At 45.6% G+C, this 21218-nt stretch overlaps 1 protein-coding gene across 1 annotated transcript; it reads left to right on the forward strand.

Moving 5' to 3' along the window:
• Positions 1-4375: 4375 nt before the first annotated feature.
• BCL2L14 (BCL2 like 14) lies at positions 4376-19628 on the forward strand. Its single transcript, XM_068162436.1, has 6 exons — positions 4376-4664; positions 12621-13028; positions 14293-14418; positions 15759-15823; positions 16748-17020; positions 17802-19628. The coding sequence occupies exons 2-6, from the start codon at positions 12629-12631 to the stop codon at positions 17841-17843; spliced, it is 906 nt and encodes a 301-aa protein (XP_068018537.1). The 5' UTR covers positions 4376-4664; positions 12621-12628; the 3' UTR covers positions 17844-19628.
• The last annotated feature ends 1590 nt before the right edge of the window (positions 19629-21218 follow it).

Raw genomic sequence — 21218 nt, forward strand, 5'->3', positions numbered from 1 at the left:
CGATTTCGCTGGTCCCTGCTGCTGCAAGCACCCTCATTGCTCTGATGCTCCAGACCCGAGCAGCCAAAAAGCCCTTAGTCCTCTTGGAAATGCCCTTTGATATCAAAAATTGATGGGGGGATTTGTTAACAGATGCTGCATGGAGGCACCGCTGACCCACCTGGAGGCGGTCCCCTGCTGTGCCCAGCTTGTGCAGGCTTCCAGCCAAAATCTTCTTTAATTCATTACTCCATCCTGAAGCCTGGCTGATGACGGGTCCATCTATCTGCCTTCTTTGAGGAGCCCTTCTGTGGTGGAAGGACCTAGTGTCGAGATCTCACAGTCAGGAAAAGCTCCTTTAGGTAGAATGACCTGGATGTGTTATTCTTGGCTGTCTCAAACCTGCAAGGCAAGAACCAATTAAATACTGAAATAGCTTTAGAGTTTTCAATTCTGAATGGACAAATGCTTATGTTGTTTCTGATTGGGAAAAAGAGGAGGAAAAAAAGGGAAGGGAAGGGAGGGAAGGGGAAGGGGAAGGGGAAGAAAAGAAAAAGAAAAAGAAAAAGAAAAAGAAAAAGAAAAAGAAAAAGAAAAAGAAAAAGAAAAAGAAAAAGAAAAAGAAAAAGAAAAAGAAAAAGAAAAAAAGAAAAAGAAAAAGAAAAAGAAAAAGAAAAAGAAAAAGAAAAAGAAAAAGAAAAAGAAGAAAAAGAAAAAGAAAAAGAAAAAGAAAAAGAAGAAAAAGAAAAAGAAAAAGAAAAAGAAAAAGAAAAAGAAAAAGAAAAAGAAAAAGAAAAAGAAAAAGAGACAAAACCCCCAGCCAAAATAAGCATTTCCATATCTCAGAATAATTTTATTTCTTCTTTGATTTGTTTCTCCCTCTTGGAAACAATCAGTTTCTCTCATCAGAGACTGCAAACTCTTTCCAGTTTTTGAGGGGAATCTTCTTATACTTTTGGCTCCATACATACAGTAAAAGTCAATCCTCACAGGCACTCTGAAAGTCCATGGAAACAATGATTTTATTTTTCAAGTGGCCTTTTACAGATTGTGCAAATCAAAGGTTGGGGTCTCAAGGATTTTAGGCCAGAAAGTAAGTAGAAACAAAACTGAAACTAGCTTATGACTGACCTAAATTTGCCCAAGGTGGGAAATGAAACAACCCAACCCTTAAAGCAGCTTATAACCTATGGATAACTGCATGAGTCAACATCAAGTGTTTGGCTGCTTTAGCTAAAGGTAAATGAGACTGTTAGAAAAGGGCTGGAGGATTTAGATAAGATAGATGGCAACAGAAAAGGTAAGAAACCTAAGAAGATAACAGAAGGGTTTTCCAGGAAATTTAAATCCATAATACAAGCAAGAAAGAGAACCTAGTTTGGGTCTTAATGTGAGAAACACCATGAAGGGACTGAGAACTGAAAAAGAAACCAAATGTGAACCTTCTGTAAAGCAGGGAATTATCCTGCCATTATTCACAATGTTTGCTTTCCTATCCATTTTCAGGAAAGGCTGTAAAAATAAATCTTCCCTGGCAGACAGACCAGCGGGAGGAAAATAGAGAAGCACAATGAAGCAAAAATAACTAAAGAGCATTAAAAAAAATATTGTAGTCCATCTAGGAGAGTTTCCCTTTGGCATCCATCTTGCCTCCTCTGGAACAGTTTCCAGCTCTGTTTGTTTGAAGAAGCTACCACCAAAATGAAACAAAAAAAAAAAGAAGTCCTGGTCAGAGTGAACCTTCCCTTACACCCACATCTGCCCAGGCTGGCTGTACCACACTTAGAAATACTCCTGTTCCTAATATTGCTCCATAATGAACAAAGCCAGATCCCTCCACCCAGTGATTTTAGGAACCCAGAGCTTCAGCCAAGACAGAAAACTGGCTACAGCTTTTCCTGTGTGCAGCCATAGTTGGCAACTTGCAAACAGGGATTGCCACACTCTTCCCTAATTGCCACCAAGGACTTAAAAGATTCCAGATATTTCTATTTCTCTGCAGTGTAAAATAATGCCCAGAATGGCTACTCTCAACCATATAGGGATATGCCAGGTCTGGGGGGAAAAACAGCAGAAAGTGATGGAAGCAATGGGTTGGTTGAGCAGCTGTATGTCAGAGGATGGCATTGCTCCATGGGTAGAGATGCTGCCTCAACCAAATCAAATCAAATCAAATCAAAATTTGTTGTTTGCCAGTATATTTTGAAAATTATGCAGGTCTGGTTATAAGGTCAGCACAAGTGTTGAATAGAAACTGGCCCAATTTTGCCCATTTTGTCATGAGGCAACATAGAACAACAATGCAATCATTTCTACATGTTACTGTTCAAAGGGGGAGCTTTAGCCTAGCTCCTGACTGCAAAGAGTGAGAGTAAAAATAAATTACCTTTGGATGCAAAAGAAAAAATGACGACAAGGTCTATATAATTAATTGGCTTGCAAATGGAGAGGCATCAACAGTTTTTTCTCTCTTTTCTTCTCCTGTTGCTTCTGCTTGCAACTTCTCTCTCTTTCTCTTCCATGGCCTTGCCAGGGGTATCCCTGTTTTGACTACTGTGTGAGGTAATGGGAAGGAGAGAGGGAGTTGGGGAGGAGGTGAGCAGTTCCCCTGGATCCATCCAGGGGGGTCTGAGGAGTTTCTGTGTTGTTCATAAATGGCATATATATTGTACATCTATTTTCTGGTTTGTACCTATTAATTGCATTTCATATTTTTAGATTCTAGTTTGCTTGTGAATAGATCTTCATTTGCTTCCATCCCAAACTGAGCTAGTCTGACAATTTTATTTTGGGGGGAAGGGGGAGTTTCTCCAAATTAGTTGTGGGGTAATTTCAACCCAACACAATACAGGAATGGAACAGAGCAGGGAAAACGGAGCAGCGTCAATGTTAATCTGTTTTCTCAGTCCTCTCCCTTTCTGACTGGTGCTATAAAATGCACTTTTAAAGGAGTGGTTGTATAGGTCCTTTTTCATGCTTCCAGCAGGCTAGCCTTCCCTTTTCTGGGCCTCAAATACAGTGGGTTGTCTTTTTTTACCCCCTCTTAGTACTGGAGAAAGTATGTTCTGCACTGGGGTATGGTGTTATGTTTGAAAAGAAAATGAAAGCTGAGGTCCAGGGAATGACAGATCATTAATAATCTGCAACGTGCAGGCTTTCCATCTGCTATTATTGCTCTCAGGTCAGTTGGCCCTAGGAAAGCAGGAAGGAAATGGAAAGCCTCAGTGAACACGAACAAAAAGGCGTCTATAAGCCTGCAACATATACGTGAACTTTAGGCAGCTATTCCCTGGAAATGCAAAAGTTGGCCCTGCTCAGGTTTCTCTTTCTACCAGTAAATTCCTCCCTTTTGCAGGAAAGGCACCAGACAGACCCTTTCCATACAAAGGTCTCAGACAAAGGCACAGCCCCCAGTGCTTTTGTTGCTGAGATCTCCTCCCAGTCAGAAACCATTTTGTACCGCCTAAAACTGTGTCTCTGCCACAGATAAATGCAAATCTTTCCCCCTCTTGTGTGCTTCAGGCCCCTCCTAGGTTGCAGATTCAAGGCCAAGCTTGTTTCAAAAGTCAAACATCATGGTGAAAAGCCCTCTAAAAATGGATGCCTGCTTCTGACCCGACTTCCTTGGGTTAGCTCTCAGGGGTAACAAAACAGAGTTCTGCTCTAGCAGTTACAAGAGTGATGCTGCATGGCTGATACAAGCGGTTTAACAACCTTATCTAATTAATGTTCAGCATGGTTAACAAAATGATAATAAATACTGCACCCACATATGAAAAAGCAGGGACTGGTTCACAGTTGTTTAGAGAGGAAGAAATCTAAATGTTTTCAAACCACATAGAAAAACCTTCTGGCTTCATTAAGGAAGGCAGCACAAGGGGCAATGGCTGGAAATGGAGGCATAGGAAGTTCCATGGAAACAGAAGGAAGAATTATTTCCCTGTGAGGGGGTGACAGAACACTGGAACAGGCTGCCCAGAGGGGTTGTGGAGTCTCCCTCTCTGGAGATATTCAAGACCTGCCTGGATGTGTTCCTGTGTGATCTGCTCTAGGTGATCCTGCTCTGACAGGGTCAGACTGGACTGGATGATCTCCTGAGGTCCCTTCCAGCCCCTAGCATTCTGAGATTCTGTGATTTGATATGTACCCTAGGGAATTAAAAAAACTAAACCAAACCAAACCAAACCCCACCACCACAAACCCAAAACACCACACACACAAAAAACCTCCAGTAACAAAAACACACACACACAGCAAAAAATAAACAAAACCCCAAGGGGTTGTAAGGAAATATATAAGTGTTTGGCAAGAAGCCCCAAGAGCCATGGACTTTTTTCTCCTTGCCCAGTGCACTGCTGAACACAAGTCACGTGTGTAAGGGGCTGGCCCTTGCCTTTCTGCTTTTTATAAGCCAGTTGATGTGTTTGAAGGTTGTTCTCAGAAGGAAGTACACAGGGCACCTTTTTTATTGCCAGCTCAACACTTGCCAGAGTGAAAGCTGGTGAGCACGTTTTGACAAAAGGCTGAAGGTATTAACTAAAACCAGGGAACTTCAAGCTCCTGAAGGGAAGTGGTGTGCTTGCAGGGCTGGCTCTAATAAAACCAACCTAGCCACTGGAAGAGGAGGAGGAGAAAGAACTGACACCAGCAGGCACCTAGAGTAGCTGGTGCAATAGACCTGGAAGGTAATAACTTCCCTTTTCTTCTCTGAACTGGGTTTCTCTCGTATAATATTTTGCTGTCTGTATTCCAGCAGTCTGAGTTGTATTAACCAGCTATATTAATCATCATTAATTCAGGTACCAAAAAAATGTTTGTTCAGGTTTAGCTGTGGTGTCAAAAAGGAAAGGAGCTGCCCTGGGTCTTTCTGAGCTGCCATGCAAGCTTTGATGCTGCTGGCTGTATGCCTTGGAAAGAAGAGATCGACCTTCTAGCCAAGGAGAACAAGGCCCATTTCTGCCAGCTACACTACTGTTAGTTGTGGAAAGCTGAACTTAGAATTTAGGACAACCTCAGTGAATTCATTCAGACTTACCTCCATACCATCTGGTTCTTATAGGTGGGCTGGGTTCAAGCTAGGCCACTTCTTGCTGGTAAAATCCCTTCATATACAACTGAAAGAGACTCTAAGCCAAGCAAGTAAATGGTAGAGGTGCTTCAGCAGGTGATACGCTCTCCTGAAATCACCAGTAACCAGATCTGTTCCTCCCTTGTTGCTCCCAGACTTTTGCTGCACAGTGACAGCCTCTTTAGCCTCCTGGAGGACATATCTAACTGTCTTAATGCTTCTGTTAGTGCTGGAAGCCAAGGAGGGCCTCACTTTTCTTCTGGTGTTTTGCATCTTCAGGTATTTGTGTAGATGTTGTTTTAAGATAATACCATGTCTGGCAGAACCAGTTGCTCAAGGTCAATGGGGAGATCACACTGGGATGAAGAATCTTCAGAACAATGGGATCCTCACAGATAAGATGTCACAGGATGGTGAAGCTTGGGTGATAAAGGGACTTCTCTCAGGAGGTTGATCAAAACCTGGTAGATGAGAACAGAAATTACCAAACAGGGAAGAAGATACTGAGTTCATCCAGAGGACAACTGCAAAAAGTCCAGCAGGGGTCTCCATGACCCCTCAAAGACCACCAGAGACCCCTTGGAGACCACCACAGAGATGCACTGCACATGTGTAACAGACAGGCAAATAGGGTGATCAGTTCAGGGAAATCTACTGTGTGTGCAGTTGTTTAAGAAACAAAAAGCTGCCACTTTGGGCAAGATCCTAAGATCACACAAGCCTCCTTTCACCTAGATGAGCAACTTTGTATAAAGAACGGCTGTCTTCTGGAACTTAGAACTGGAGTCCTAGTGAGTTTCCTTACACAGCTGAATTTCACAGCCATGAAGATGATCAGAGGGCTGGAGAACCTCCCCTGTGGGGACAGGCTGGGAGAGTTGGGGCTGTTCAGCCTGGAGAAGAGAAAGCTCCATCGAGACCTTAGAGCAGCCTTCCAGTACCTAACGGGAGCCTAGAAGAATACTGAGAAGGGACTTTTGACAAGGGCTTCAAGGGCTTGTAGTGATAGAACGAGAAGGAATGGATTGAATCTTGAGGAGGGCAGATTTAGACTGGAGATTAGAAAGAAATTCTTTCCAGGGAGGTTGGGGTTGCCCCCTCCCTGAAGGTATTCAAAGCCAGTTTGGATGAGGCGTTGAGCAACCTAGGCTAGTGGGGGGTGTTCCTGCCCATGGCAGGGGGTTTGAACTAGATGACCTTTAAGGTCCTTTCCAACCCAAACCATTCTATGAATCTAATAATGATGTTACTAAGGTGGATATGTTACTACTGGACTGAATTGTTACTGATGATAAAGAGGGTGAAGTTGGTAATTCCTGGGTAACACCCAACAGGATGTCACCCAGGGTGTGACAATAATGTATGGTAGCAATAAAAGCACAGGCCATGTGTCAAATGTGTCTTGTGAGGAGTATAAGGGGTGCACAGTCCCTTGACTGTCCTCTCTGTCTTCAGACTTTCATGGGGTTTGTCGATTTGGTTTTCTGCATTCTGTTCCAGCTGTCTCTGCTTTCTATGTGTTATCTGGTGTGATCTGAGGACTGAGTAGTATGGGAGTGTAAACTTTGGTAATTGTTTTGCAGTTAGCTAGACAAAGGTCTTTGCACAGGCACTATGGCCTGTAAAATCTGCTTGGAAGCTGTGTGGGTTTGTTGCTTTAGCCTTGCTTCAGCAGTTTTGGCCAAAACGGGGCTGCTGTTGACTGATGGCTGAGACAGACAGAATTAAAATCCTGTAGTGAGGAAGAAACTGAAGCTGCCAGTCTGGTGTCTAGCAGAACTCGGGAAGAAACGCCTGTGTGATTCAGGCCCCTCTCAGACAGGCTGTGGGACCTGAGAGAAAACCAGTGTACATGCAGACACAGCACTGCTAGCACTGTAATGATGGCTTCCAGTCTGAGCTGGGGAGATACGCAGGTTCTGCTGGAATTTCTTTCTGGGATAAGGCAGCAAAGAGAGTGGTTCAGAAGCACTACATTCTACCTCCCTAAGGAGGATATGAATTGGAATCACAGAATGGTTTAGGAGTCTAGTTGAAAGCCACCTCTGCCATGGCAGGGAGATTGGAGTAGATGATCTCTAAGGCCCCTTCCAACTCAAATCATTCTAGGATTCTATGACTGGAGCCCACAACCAGTAATTCCCTAAAACATGGACTATTACAGGAATGCCAATCAGATTGTGATGCTCCAGTTTTGCCTGTCAAGAAGCCACATTCTCAGGAAGTCTTAGAACTTTTCTTTATCTTGCTGGATTTTAGGGTCTCACTAGAGGTTGAGTCTTTGGTGGCCTCTCACCTTTGAATATGGGAAATATTTCTAGACAGCCACAGACTAGCAGACAACTTCTCTTCTAAGAGACATGTACCAGCCAAGACCTTTCTATACAGCAGGCATTGGAGCTGTTGCACAACACTACTCCTGAAAAATCTGTTGCCACTAGGGATGTTTTCCTACTGCAATTATGCCTTCACTAATGACCTTGTATCCTCTATAGTTAAGATTTAATAAGGGTCACATAGTCTCTCAGCTTGCAAGTTAGTGCTTTCCATCCTAGAGGCAACTATATTGTGGTACTATGTGGCTAAGGACTTTCTGGTGGGCTCCTGCCTAAAAGCAGCTTTATACAGCATCTGTAGAGTTTCAGATGGTTCAGCCTCTCTTGCATAGACAACATCCATCTATTAAGGGGTTTAAGAGAATGACTGACTCAATATATATATAATACATCTTCAGTGAAATGTACTGCTTGCATCCTAGTGAAATCTGGAGCTCAATAGTGCTTCTGTTTTTCTCTGTGAGACTTATCAGTGAGTTAGGGTTATTCAGTATTCAGTATTCCTAAGATTGGAAGAGACCTCAAAGATCATCCATCCATCCAAAGAAAAGGATCAAAGGATCATAGAACGGTTTAGGTTGGATGGGACCCCAGAGATCATCTACTTCAATCTCCCCAAACATGGGCAGGGCTACTTCTCAACTAGACCTGGCTGCTCAAGGCCTCATCCAACTAGGGAGAAGGCATCCACAACCTCTCTGGGTAACCTACTCAGAATCTCACCAAATTCCAGACTGTCTCTAGCTTGAAGAGCTGCAGGAGGAATCCTGGCTTGTGCTTCTCCATGCATGGGAATCTCCATTACCATATGCCCCATTCTTCTCCTCTGTATGGGAGAGCAGAGCTGAAGCACCAGCTCCTGGGATAATTCTGTAAGGTAAACAACAGTGCCTTTACTGTTAGCACCTTTCTCCAGCACTGCCTCAGAAAGAGTTTCATTTAGAACTGATGGCACAGGCAAGGAACTGCATTTCCCTCTGCTGCTTGAGAGAGAAGCACCAGGCCAGACCTGAACAGCTTGGATGAGAGGAAATAGCCTCAAGTTGTACCAGGGGAAGTTTAGATTGGATTTTAGGAAAAATGTCTTCACTAAAGGTGTTATCAAGCTTTGGAACAAGCTACCCAGGGAAGTGATTGAGTCACATTCCCTGGAGGGATTTAAAAGACATGTAGACATGGCACTCAGGGACATGTTTAGTGGTAGACTTGGCAGGATTATATTTACAGCTGGACTCAATGAGCTTAAAGGTCTCTTCCAACTTAAATTATCCTATGATTCTATTTTTCAAGGGCCTCTTTCACTTCTCCTCTCTTCTTTGTCTATTCAGCCTTTCAAGGAGGGCACTGCCTCTTGCTGCAGAGCCAACTTAGCTCCCTGTGCCTCCCTGGGGTTTGCCAGCACTGGAGAGAGTACGTGACAAGGAATTGAGCCAAGCGACAGGATCAGCACCGATATTGCCTCTGCTTGTTCAAGGTCCCTAAACCTTTTGGAGGTAAATTCCAGAGCTGTGCATGAGGCAGAGAGATGAACCTTTTCTTTTGTGGAAGAAATACGGGTAGAGCTTGCCTGTGCTCTGTGGGCACATGAGGAGGAAGGCCAGCAGGCACACCAGCAGTGTTAGGAGGAGAGGAGGGGCTGGGAAAGCCTGAGTGCAGCATTCAGTTGGGCTCAAGAGGACTCTCTGGTAAGCACAGACCAAGAGGGTTTGTAAAGTTAGCCACCATGGGGGTTTGCAGCTATACGTGCAACTACATACGAATAAATAACAGCAAGGCAACAGCTGTTGAGGAATGGCACAGCTAGGCCACCACTTGGACCACTTTCACCAAATACAGGCCTGTAGCTGAACATCCTCCAAATCATTTTTTTCTTGTGTACTGGAACCTCCAAACTGCACTTTCTCCTAACAAAGACTGAGCAATCACATTACAAGTTCTTTTCTCTATGGTTTTCCTTTCATATCCCACCCACTCAGCCTTGTACAGTAAAATCCTCAAGCTTTTAGTTGACCACCATTGATGCTGGTCCAGGTGGTGTTACAGTGCTCCAAGTTTGGGGGTATTTTCATGGACTTGTGCAAGTTTAGCAAGTTTTGGCTCTCAAGAGACTCCACAAGAAAGCAGGTTTTCTTGGTCATGCTGCTCAAAGCAAACCTGGGCATGTTCCTGTGTGGCCTGCCCCAGGTGATCCTGCTCTGTCAGAGGGGTTGGACCCCATGATCTCTGGAGGTCCCTTCCAACCCTCAACGTTCTGTGATTCCATGACTTGAGTCTTTGCCAAATTTCTCCATCCAGGCAGCTAATCCCTGCAGGGGATGGAGTGTTCCAGCTAAATGTACCACTGTGAGTGTCGTCAGCTCAGTTTTCACGTTCTGGGAACTGGCATGTGGATGTGACATTCAGAAAGGCTCTGGAGGAGGGTAAAGAAAGAGGGGGTGGGGGGGGGGGGGACACACAACACTGCTCCCTCAGAACCTTCAAGCTCCAGAAAATAAATAATTTAGAGAAGAGGTTTTAAGTAGACAGAATGAGACCGTGCTGCTACTCTCCATAATTTGATCCTCTGAATTTCTTTTAATCATCCTAGGAAGTAATATGCAGATTTGGATTTTAGCAGGACTTGTCAAACCAAATCAATGCTTGCACTAAAAAAGGTTCGTTATGGGAACTAAATTCTGAAAGTTCACGCAGAGAGTGCTGCTCCTGCAAAGGGCCTGGCTCATCTCTGCCCCACACCAGAGGGATATTGGAAAAATAACCTGCTTATATTATGAAGAAATAAGTCTAAAAAGAGACATAAGTCACCACTTAAGAGCTCAGACTTTCAAATTACTTGAAGAACAGGTCAGCTGCAGGCAGTCTCTTTTATAAGCTCTCTCCAGCATGTGATGATGCCTCCTTTTTATGCTATCTGTAAGTAACAGCAAATGGTGACTCCTTGTTCTGTTTGGACACTCCTCTGGCCCTGCTGCATACACAGGGGTGAGATTTCTTACTGAGATTCCAGTTCTCAAGAAAGTCCCAGTAAGGAAGCTCCTACACCACATTTTTACCAACACAACTTGTTCCATTTCTTAGAGGTTCCCCACTATTGCGAGGTGCAGGTTTAGCTGTAGAGCTGCATCTGATTTGCAAGTGCTTGCTTGATGTTGTGTACTAGCAGGCTATGGTAACACCCTGCCTCCTGCTATCAGTCTGCACTTGGCCTTGTTTGGGAGACCAACCTTTGACTCTTATTTGACTTTTATTTGTACAAGCACCTTGGGCAGGACCCTCTTCAATGTGTAACATTGCAACATACAACAATAGCCCATTGTACAGGGCTGGAAGCATTGGTTTTAATGCTACTACTGGCAATTCCTCTTGCTGTCTGTGAATGAAGTTTTCTATTACTTCATAGAATTACGTCACAGTTTTAATATTTATATATAGTTTATCTATGTTAGATTGTTCTTTAGATGTTTATGTCAGTAAAAACTGAGTATATGTGAATGTTACACAACTTATTTTGGAGCTGTGAGGAGTACCCATGGTGAGGAAGGCTGTGCTGATCCAAGTAGCCTCAGTGTCTGACCTGAAGGAGAAAACTGAGTTTGAAGAAAAGCATTAAATAATGAATAAGATTGGTGTAGCTTTTAAAATCTTATCTCTGTTCTGGACAAACTTCAAAATGAAATAAATGCTTGGTCTGGTTTCCAGGGCAAAGGGAAGGTGCCAGTTCTGAGGCTCACTGGCTAGTGGCAGGGGTTTGCTGTAGCCTTGCTTTTCTGCATAGTGGAGACACTGAAAGATGCAGTGAAGCTTAGAACACTCTTTAACCTGCTCTGGTTTGCACTGGCAGATAGGCTGAAAGAATCACAGGGTACAGAAGAGGTCTTACCTTTGCCCCCTGCATCCTGAGGATGGTATGAAAATTGCTGCTCCTTTCCTAGGCACAGGCACAAAGAAGCAGCAACCTCATGCCTGTCTTGCATCCATTCAGCTCTCCTTTTTTTCCCCTCTGTATTTCTAGCTCCCACTTCTTTTCCTCCACTGGGTTTGTCTCTTGTAATAGTCTCTTGCTGACTACTGCTGGGCTTTCAGTTTCCCCTGCAGGTTCATTAAAGCTGCCTGCGTGAATGCTGTGAGAAGATGTCAAGCTCCTGGTGACACTTTGAATACCTAAAGGCAGCAACTAGCAAGAGCAGGGAAGCTTGACCCTCTCCCCCAGCCTCCAAACTGCCTCAGCCATGTCCAGTAAACAGGGCCTTGCTTTGGTGTGGTCTGATGAACAAAAGGTCTTGTTGCAGTGCTGGGCACAGGGCATTGGAGTATTCACAGACAACAGAGGTGCTTGGACCTTGGCTGCTACTGGGATAAGTTCTCATGCAAGCACAGTGAAATGTATTGCCACATGAAGTATAGGTTTCTAAAGGTTAAGTTACAGCATGCTACCAGCAGAAAACTGAGCAAGGAGACACTCAGAACAGCACAGGAAGAAAATTTCAGAGAGGCTGTTTCCTTGTCTTTGAGACAGGCTGCTGCAAGCTTGGGATGGAGATGTGCAAACAGCTTCACTTGAGCACAATTAGGAAACTGCATTTCAGCTCACTCATGGAGTGACTGAACACAGCAGCTTCCTGAAAGATAAACAAGCAATCACTCCTTTCTCTACCAGCGGATGTGCCACTACACCATCCACTGCACACCATCAAATATGCTATGGGAAGAGTGGGGGGAAAGCTGCCTGGCAGAAAAGGACCTGGGGGTGCTAGTCAACAGTCAGTTGTTTGGTGAAAGGTCCTGTAAATATGTAAAGTACTGGTATTCATGAGAACAGGCTGTTCCCTAAGCTATTAAAACTAAGGGATTGCTCAGTCTAGAGAAGAAAAGACTCTGGGGGTCCTTAGAGCTGTCTTCCAATAGCTGAAGAGACCCTACAGGAATGTTGCAGAGAGACTTTTCCTGAGGGTGTCTAGAGACAGGGCAAGGGGGAATGGTTTGAAGATGAGGGAGAGCAGGGTTAGACTGGATCTGAGGAAGAAGTTCTTCAGTGTGAGGGTGATGAGACTCTGGAACAGGCTGCCCAGGGAGGCTGTGACTGCCACTTGCCTAGGGTTGTTGAAGGCCAGGTCGGAAGAGGCCTTGAGCAGCTGAGTCTGGTTGAGAGGTGTCCCTGGGCATGGTGGGGAGGTTGGAGTAGATGAGCTCTGAAGTCCCTTCCAACCTGAGCCTTTCTCTGTTTCTGATTCTTGCAGGAACCAAGATGTCTTTGCCAAATGATGTCAGGATGGAAGACATACTCCTGGAAGACGATGAGCGAGACAGCATAGAGTACAAGATCCTCATGGCCTATGCCCGGCGGCGGCTGCCTGCCAGCAAATATTGGAAACTCCTGAAAAATGAAGCTAATGTGCAGAAACCATTATCCTTAGCTGGGAGAGGAGTAACAAGTGACCACCACCAACTGGATGAAGATGGACCAGTACTAGAATTCCATAATCAGGGTTATGGGACACGTCCCAGGCAAACAGAACCCAACTGCTTTCCAGGGTATCATCTACCTCCTCTCCCCAGCAAAGGAAAGGTGAAAAAGCAGGGCAGTTACACAGCAGCTCCCTGCCCTTCTGACTTCATTTTCCAAGGGAATTTTCAGGATCAGTCAAGTATGTCTTAGTTCTTTCCTTCTGCTTCACCTTTAAATATCTCTAGATAGCTGAAATGGCTGGCTGCCTGTGGAAAGGCAGGATGAGGAAGGGGATTTCTTTCACTTTTTGGCTACTTCTTGTTAGCTCTACCGATTTCCAACAAGGAGGGCGGGTGGCCAGATCTTCAGTCGTACTTCCACACACAGGATTCATGCTTGTGAGTGGCTTTGCTGTTTGCCAGCATTTGGTGGAATAACTGCACAAACCACTGTTGATTTTGTTATTTTGATTTTTCTTGTTGTTATTATTATTATTGTTATCCACACTGCTGGCAGCTGCGCTGCAAGGCTGGCCAGGCCATTCTAGAAAAATTGGGGGTGCTTTTAAGGGTTCCCCACCTGAACTGAAGACTTGTTCAATTTAAAACCAGTTGCCTAATCTTAGGTTTCCAAAGACAGCAAGAGCCCAATCTCCTTCCTAGAAGATCAGCAGCTCCCTGACAGGCTATACAGGCAGACAAGGCCATGCAGCTGATTCACCAGCCTTGCAATGCAGTTTTTATTGGCTGCATTAACCCTTACTGCTCTCACAACAAATTCTGCTTGTGAGTTTTACACGGCATGGGTCAGGCAGCTGCTGGTCACACAGGAGCTGCTGCTTGGCAGTGGTGATGGAGAGATTTGAGGCTTGCATTCCAAGCTATGTGAGGCAAATAGTAAGGATGAGCACCTTTTAGATGAAAAAGCCTTACAAGAGCTCCTCCTGCTCTTATTCCTACAGCAGTCTCTTGGAGTCCCCTCAATGAGCAATGCCTTCAGCTGCTGAGGGTCCTGAGTCAGTATATGAGGTGGATAAAGCCAGTCTAGTTGCTCAGTATTCCCAGTGTTCTTGTCCATTTAATGCAAGAGTGTCAAGGACAGGAGAAGGAAAAGGAGGAGAGAGCTCTCAGACACCCATCTTTTCTGAATCTGTACCTAGAGGTGAACTACTCATGGGCAATGCAACTAAGATCCACAGTCCTACAGAGCAGTACTTGCATGTTTCTTAATATATGGTGTGCTTCTAGATTGCCAGGATGTACCCTGGTGAGCAACACTTGCACTTGGTGCTGTATGGTTTAGCTGTTGCTCAGATCCCACCTCACCTCGAGCAAGAGTAAGGCCCCAGCAAGGAGAAATGGATCTCCTGGTACCCTCCGGTCACTTTCAAATGAGTCAATCACTGAATTATTTCCTGGAAAGATTAATTGCCTTCTTTATTTCCCACCCTCCTTCCCAACCAGGTGAACCAGCAGATGTCGGTCACATCGCAGACAAACTCGCCGAGCTTGTTACTGTTACCCCCAGATCCTGGCAATGTCCTTTGCTTGTGGTCGTGCCACAAGGCCCACGTCTGCAGGAAGACAAAGGTGAATCTGCTGCTGGAAGTGAGGCTAAGAAACACAGTAAGAAGGAAGCATTCCTGCTTATGGGCAGCATGCCAGGCTGGGATTGCACACTGCAGTATTTTCTCTAGACATGCCAAAGCTCTTAGGACTTCTGCAATAAGATGCTGTGAAGAGGGAAGTTTGCCCTGCTGGGTCTTCCTCTGTCACCCACATTTCAGGGACTGCTCTTGCAGTTCTCTAATGAGCCCTGCCTGCTACTGCAATTAGAGGGAGCATCCTTAAAAAGTCAGAGAGGCATCACACCATAAAACGAGGATGGAGACAGTGATGTGAGGTGACAAGAGCAGTGGTAGGAGTGGCAGGGCTGGGGGCAGAGTGAGACACTAGTGCTTCAAGGCCAAAGGCCAGTCATTGGGGCACAAATCTCAAGCTGCGCCAGGGGAAGTTTAGGCTGGAGGTGAGGAGAAAGTTCTTCACTGAGAGAGTCGTTCACCATTGGAATGTGCTGCCCAGGGAGGTGGTGGAGTCACCATCCCTGGAGGTGTTCAAGAGGGAATTGGATGTGGCACTTGGTGCCATGGTCTAGTCATGAGGTCTGTGGTGACAGGTTGGACTTGATGATCTTTGAGGTCTCTTCCAACCTTGGTGATACTGTGGTCTATCCCTATTTGGTGATGGAACGACACTGCTCAACAATTCCAAAGAATGGTTTAGGTTGGAAGGGGCCTCAGAGCTCATCTGCTCCAATCCCCCCCACCATGGGCAGGGATGCCTCTCAACTAGATTCAGCTGCTCAAGACCTCCTCCAACCTATCCTTCAGCACCCCCAGGGAGGAGGCATCCATAACCTCCCCGGGCAGCCTATTCTAGAGTCTCACCACCTGAGTATTGAAGAACCTCTGCCTAAATCTTTGTGAGATCTATGATGCCTACAGAGATACAGTTTTAACAGAAGCCTTCCAGAGATTTCTGGTTACAAGAGGGACCCTGGCAGAGTTGCAAACCCAGAGTTTGTGCTAATGAGGGGATTTCCTCCCCCTAATGTTAAGTTAAAAAAGCTAGCTGCTTTTTTGTTCTGGCTTGTTATCAGGCACGCCTCAAAGCCCAAAGTGCTGCAGTGGGATGTGAAAGCCCCTGCTCTTTCCAAGATTCTTAACTGGAGCATCCATTGGGCAGAGAAACAGCACATCTTAGTCCATGCAGACTACAACAGTGAGCTTAGAGCCTGGATACACAATTGTGAATGTGCTGCCAACTAGCAGGTGTTATGGTGATCAGATGACACAAAGGCTTTTGCCATAGTTTGCTATCTGGATCTTACTAGAAGGCTGTGAGACTTATGTTACTCTTTCCTTTGACAGATGAAGTTCTAATACAATCAATAGTCTCACTGTTAAAAGAAAAAGGGGACCAGCTGGAAGAAGAGGTAACTGCCTACCCATGAAAGATGACACTGGAGTGAGGCTTCTGTAACCTAGCACACACTGTCTCTATCCTCAACTTCCCTTTCTGCACCTGGCACTTTCTGAAACCTTTGCCATTCATCCTGGTATCTTTCTTCAGAGCAGAGGACTAGCAGAGATCTCTGTTGGGCTTGAGGGAGGAAGGCAGTAAAAAGGTTGTGTGTCTCAAAGCAGAATCACATCACTCTTGTTGAGTTTCATGGGATGCTGAGCACTTGACCAACTCAGAGAAACTCTTGTGCTCACATTAAATTTGACATACAAGCTGTTCCCAGTGGAGGGAGGGAAACTTTACAGCTTTGAGACTTGCTGTAGGGAAAGGGGAATAAATTTTCTGAGTGCATTTTGAAAGCCCAGCCCAAAAGCTATAGAAGCACCCCCCACATATCCTTGAGCAGGAGTGGGTGTTTTCTCTATTAGAAGGAGAGGCACTGGTTCCCTTTACTCACTTCTTCAGCTGCCCCTTCTGCTTTACAGAGGCATACTCCTACATGAAGGACATGCCCAGATACAGAAAGAAGCCATGCCTGAGCAATTGGATCTTAGCATGGCAGCTGTTGCTATGTTTCTTACAACCTTGGCCTTTCAGTTCATCCTCTCAACTCCTCCTGTATTCCCCTGGCTCCTCACCTGCAGGTCTCATCAGTGTCACACTTGTTTTGCTGTCTATCTCTCTGCTTCTCTTTTTCAAACAGAAAGAATTATGGATCCACCTGCAGAACCTGAAGGAATGGCATTGCAATGAGGTGTGGCTGTCTCTTGCATTCAGCACTGTGGCTAGACTGTATTTTGTGTACTACCTAGAAATGTTCAGTTTTCCTAGTGGGGTGGGGAAAGCAATTCCAACCAAGTGCCTCAGTTTAACCAATCCTTACACTCATTTTCAGATGAAAAGGGATGGAGCTTTCTATCAGTGTTTTCAAGACACACTGTCCTACAACTTCTTCAAGAGGATCACTGATCGGTTCCTGAGAGATGTCTCAGCAAATTCACCAGGAGTAACAGGAGGCCAAGCGCAGCGCTTGAAAATTGCCTATACAATGGAAGTTGCCACCAGACTGAATGCTGTTGACAACCATCCCATGAACCTGGTCTTGGGCTTTGGATCAAAGTACCTCAGAGAACACTTCAAGCCGTGGATTCAGAACCAGGGTGGCTGGGTATGCATTTTGCCTCCCTTGACTTGTGCACAGCCTAAAGAATCTTGGAGCAGAGCACTTTTACAGAGCTGACACGGGCCAGATGCAAACCAACCCAAACTGCAGGTTCTTTAACGCAGTGTGTACTCCAGCTGGGGAGGTACTTGCTACAAGGTATCTTCTATGCTGCAAGTTTTTTTATTTACACGGGTCCAAAAATCAATAGGAGACATTCCTGGAGTCTGAAACACCATTAATTAAGTAGAAAGCACCACTCCTGACACAGTCTCTCTACCACAAACAGCTGAGGACTGGGAGAAACACCAGGAAACTTCATGCTTGCCCTAATCCTGTACTTCTCCCTAGAGGTGTGCTGCTGGCAGATTCTGGGGACAGCACAGGAGTTCACCAGTTCATACAGTCTGCCCTTATGGTGTGATTTGCTTCCAACCTTCCCTGCACAGAAAGCCGTATCTTTATCTTCATATCTCGTTTAAAGTCAGTTATACGAGGTGCTCTTTGGCCAGCAGTGATGCTGAGCTGTTGTGCAAGGTGCTCTTTGGCCAGCAGTGATGCTGAGCTGTTGCCCTTCATAGCTCATTCACATAGACTTGCTCAGAAGCACTTGCACTGGACATCACACAGAATGGAAACATTCAGCAGCTGTAGAGCCTGTGTCCACTGGTCTAGGTTGCATGGAAGGTCAAAAACTGGCAAACCTGCTGATTGACCTCAGCAGAGCTGAAACCAGAATGAGGTCCTCAGTGCTTTTTTAATTGTGGGTTTTCTTTGTGTGTTACAGGAGAAGGCTGTGATTTCACTGGATGAGGAAGAAGTGGAGTAATCACAACTGAATCCATTCTTCAGGGTGCAGGAGCCTCCAGTTACAGCACAGGCAGGCTCTTATGGGATGCCAGGGTGACAATGGTTCTGTTTCTTTTTTTCCAGGGAAGGTACAACTTCACTTTCTTAAAGCTAGTACTGATGTAGAGGTTTTTCCACCTCCAAATTCCCAGGAGCATCCAGCCCCACAGACAGTGATTTTTAAGTCCCTTTTTGAGTAGAGATGCTTGCCACTACTCCTATGGATGGCTGTTAAAGTACAAACTGGGAGAAAATACCAAAGTGGTATACCAGTCTGGAGCCACTGGACTGTGATCAACCATCAGCCAAGCGAGACAAGTGCTGCCAGCTTGGTGTTTTATAGTGGTATCATCTGTTAACAGTTCCACAGCCTCTTGTTAGAAGGCAAACCTACACACTGCTACTAGTTTCCCCTCTCCTCCTCCTCCTCTGATTAGATTCTCCAAAGCATTGATACCATTTTATAAACATCTGAAAGACACTAAGTAAGGTAATGAGGGCTTTTGACTTCAATGCCTCCCCCATTTCCCCAAGAAAAGACACTTGATTTACCTACAGATGCTTTTAGTTTGAGCTCTTCTGTTTTAAGCAAAGCACAGCACAATAGATAGTGACTTCTACAAGATTATTTTGTCCATTAATGTGAAAGATACAAACACTGGGAGAGCTTTGTAGGCCAAGAAATTCACAACTTACCTTACTGTGTGAAGTTTTCCTCCTTACTCAAAAGGGGCTGGATGCTAGATGTAATCTCAGGGATTTCTCCATAAACTCAACTGGCCCTACAGCCACTGCAAACAAGTGAGCTGACTGGTGCTCCTCAATCTGTGTAGCAGCAGAAGGAACAACACTGCGTCATGTAGATGAGCAGCAGATTGCCAGTGAATCTATTCCTGAGTTAGAGGCTTGGGTTGTGGCCCATTTACTCAGGGACTTTTGGATCCCATCCCCAGTGGAGGAAGAGGGTACCTGGGACATGTGCTGAAACTGTAAAATCATGGCACCACTCATGTGACTTTCCAGTACAAACAGGAAACAGAATGTTGGGGGTTGGAAGGGATCTGCAGAGGTGATACAGTCCAACCCCCCTACCCAGGGTTACCCCCCAGTCCAAGTCCCCCTAACCCAGGATTACCTTCACAGCCTCTCTGGGCAGCCTGCTCCAGGGCTCTGTCACCCTTCACCATACAGAATTGTCTCCTGGTGTTGAGGTGGAAGCTCCTGCGGTCCAGCTTGTGTCTGTTGTTCCTTATCACTTGGCACCACCACAAAGAGCCTGGCACCTTCATCTTGACAGCCACCCCTCAGAGATTTATAGACATTGATCAGATCCCTTCTCAGCCTTCTCCTCTCCAGACTAAACAGCCCTCAGGACTCTCAGTCTTTCTTCATAGTAGAGATGTTCAAGTCCCCCAATCATCCTCATAGCTCTCCATTGGACTCTCTCTAGCAGATCCCTGTCTATCCTGAACTGGGGAGCCGAAAACTGGACACGATATTGCAGGTGGGGTCTCCCCTGGGCAGAGTAGAGGGGCAGGAGAACCTTCCTATCCCTGCTGAACACACTTTCCTTAATGTACCCCAAGATGTTCCCTGAAGAGACTCTCTGCAAGATACCTTTCCATTAGAGATGCTTATTCTGTGTATAGATGAACTACAAAGACTGAAAGCAGATGTTAGTAAGAAATCATGAAATTGACAGAAAGTGCTAAAAGCATTTAGATGTATAAAGACTGGCTGTATAAAACATGCAGTGCTACCAAAGAGCAAGAATTTTACTAATAAACTTTCAACTTGCATCTCGTGTGTAGTGAACTCTGCCTCTGTTTGGACATGTATGTGGGAAACAGGAGTCAGAGAAGGTGGAAGCCACCTACCTTTGTTCCCCTTCTTCAAAGGGATTGGAGACCACTTGCTGCATCTCCAGACCTGCTGTTGAGAACATGCCCTCTTCCTGATCACATCAGACATCCCCACATGGGGGCTGATTTGCGGGGGAGAGGCAAGAACTCGCTCAAAAGTTGGAACTGTTGTTCTTCCAGCTTTCTTCAACATCTTTTTCCTATGGAAAAATTAATAGTGAGGCTTTGTGCCCTCCCACAGCCTGCAGGCTGATCCTTCCTTAGAAATGTGATTGGTTTCCAAAGCAGGCTTGTTAGCTAGATCTTGGCTCTGAAGAACTAGATCTGAGTTCAGTTACACCAAGCCCAGCCTTGGTCAGCCTGTGTACCCTTAGCTGGGTGCTAGCTCATGGAAAAAGCCTTTTGCACTCTCTGCTCAAATGACAATTTGCTGTCTGCTGAGGTGCACAAACTGGGTGTTTGGGAGCGTGGTTCTCAAGCTGAAGGTTTAGCAGCCCTAAACCCACACTCCTCCCTCATCCCCAGTTTGGTAGCTGAGGGCCAGTTTCATGCCAGGAGTGGAGACAACAGCCATCAGCATCTTAAATGGGAATGCAACACCTATCCCCCTCACAACAGCTACTCAGCTGGAGTTGTCTTAATCTGGATTGGTAAAAGGGATTTGGTTTGCTGCAGCAGCAGCCAAAGCTAGCCCAGGGAGCCCTTTCTTATTTAGTTGCTCTTATGCAAGTTGGATCTTTTCCTTTTATGGCAGGGATGTGTGGCAACCTCCTTGCTGGAATGATGGTTTTGGTTTATTCTAAGAGCAGACAAGGTTGAGCTCTGAGCTGTGGCCACTGCCTGCAGCTTGCTTCTGTACAGTGTTCAAGGGGGTCAGCCCACTGGGGCAGGCCGTGTTAGTGCCTAGGAGCTGCTGTCTCAGCCTGACATCACCTTCTGAGAGCCAGGACTCCAGCAACAAGTGTAACTTGCCCTGGCTGCCACTCCCTGCAGCATCAAAAGCATAGGATGAGAAGCCTGCACTGCCCATGTGCACACATGCTGCACGAAGGAGCTCTGTCCTGGCTTGTGGCAGCAGTGTCCTTTGCTCCAGCAAGTAGGAGGCAGAAATGGTAGAAAACAGTCTGAAGACTTTGCTCCAAACTAGACATTTTATTTGTCTGTTCCTTAATTTTGCGTCACTTCTCCTCTTCACTCTCTCTTGAGGGCTGGATTTCCTTCACTTCACAGGAAATGCTGGGCAGTGCAGTATTGTTCCAAAAGAGGCTGATAAGGCATATGGAGGCACCTTTTGGTCTTCTCACAGCATCAGTATTGCATGGCCTTCCTCTTCTCAAACTGCTGCTCCTGTCTCTCCTTCCCACAGATGGGTAGCATGCTCCTACTACCAATACATACAGCTGAGTAGCAAGAAAAGCTGCAGGTGGACAGGAAGTGAATTGCAATGAAGCACCAAGGGGAACAACTCAATAGACACCATGGCCTGAAATGTG

Source organism: Melanerpes formicivorus, unplaced genomic scaffold (genome assembly GCF_026170545.1).
Source record: "Melanerpes formicivorus ecotype bairdi unplaced genomic scaffold, bMelFor1.0.p_v2 SCAF_64, whole genome shotgun sequence".
NCBI classification, from domain to species: Eukaryota; Metazoa; Chordata; class Aves; order Piciformes; family Picidae; genus Melanerpes; species Melanerpes formicivorus.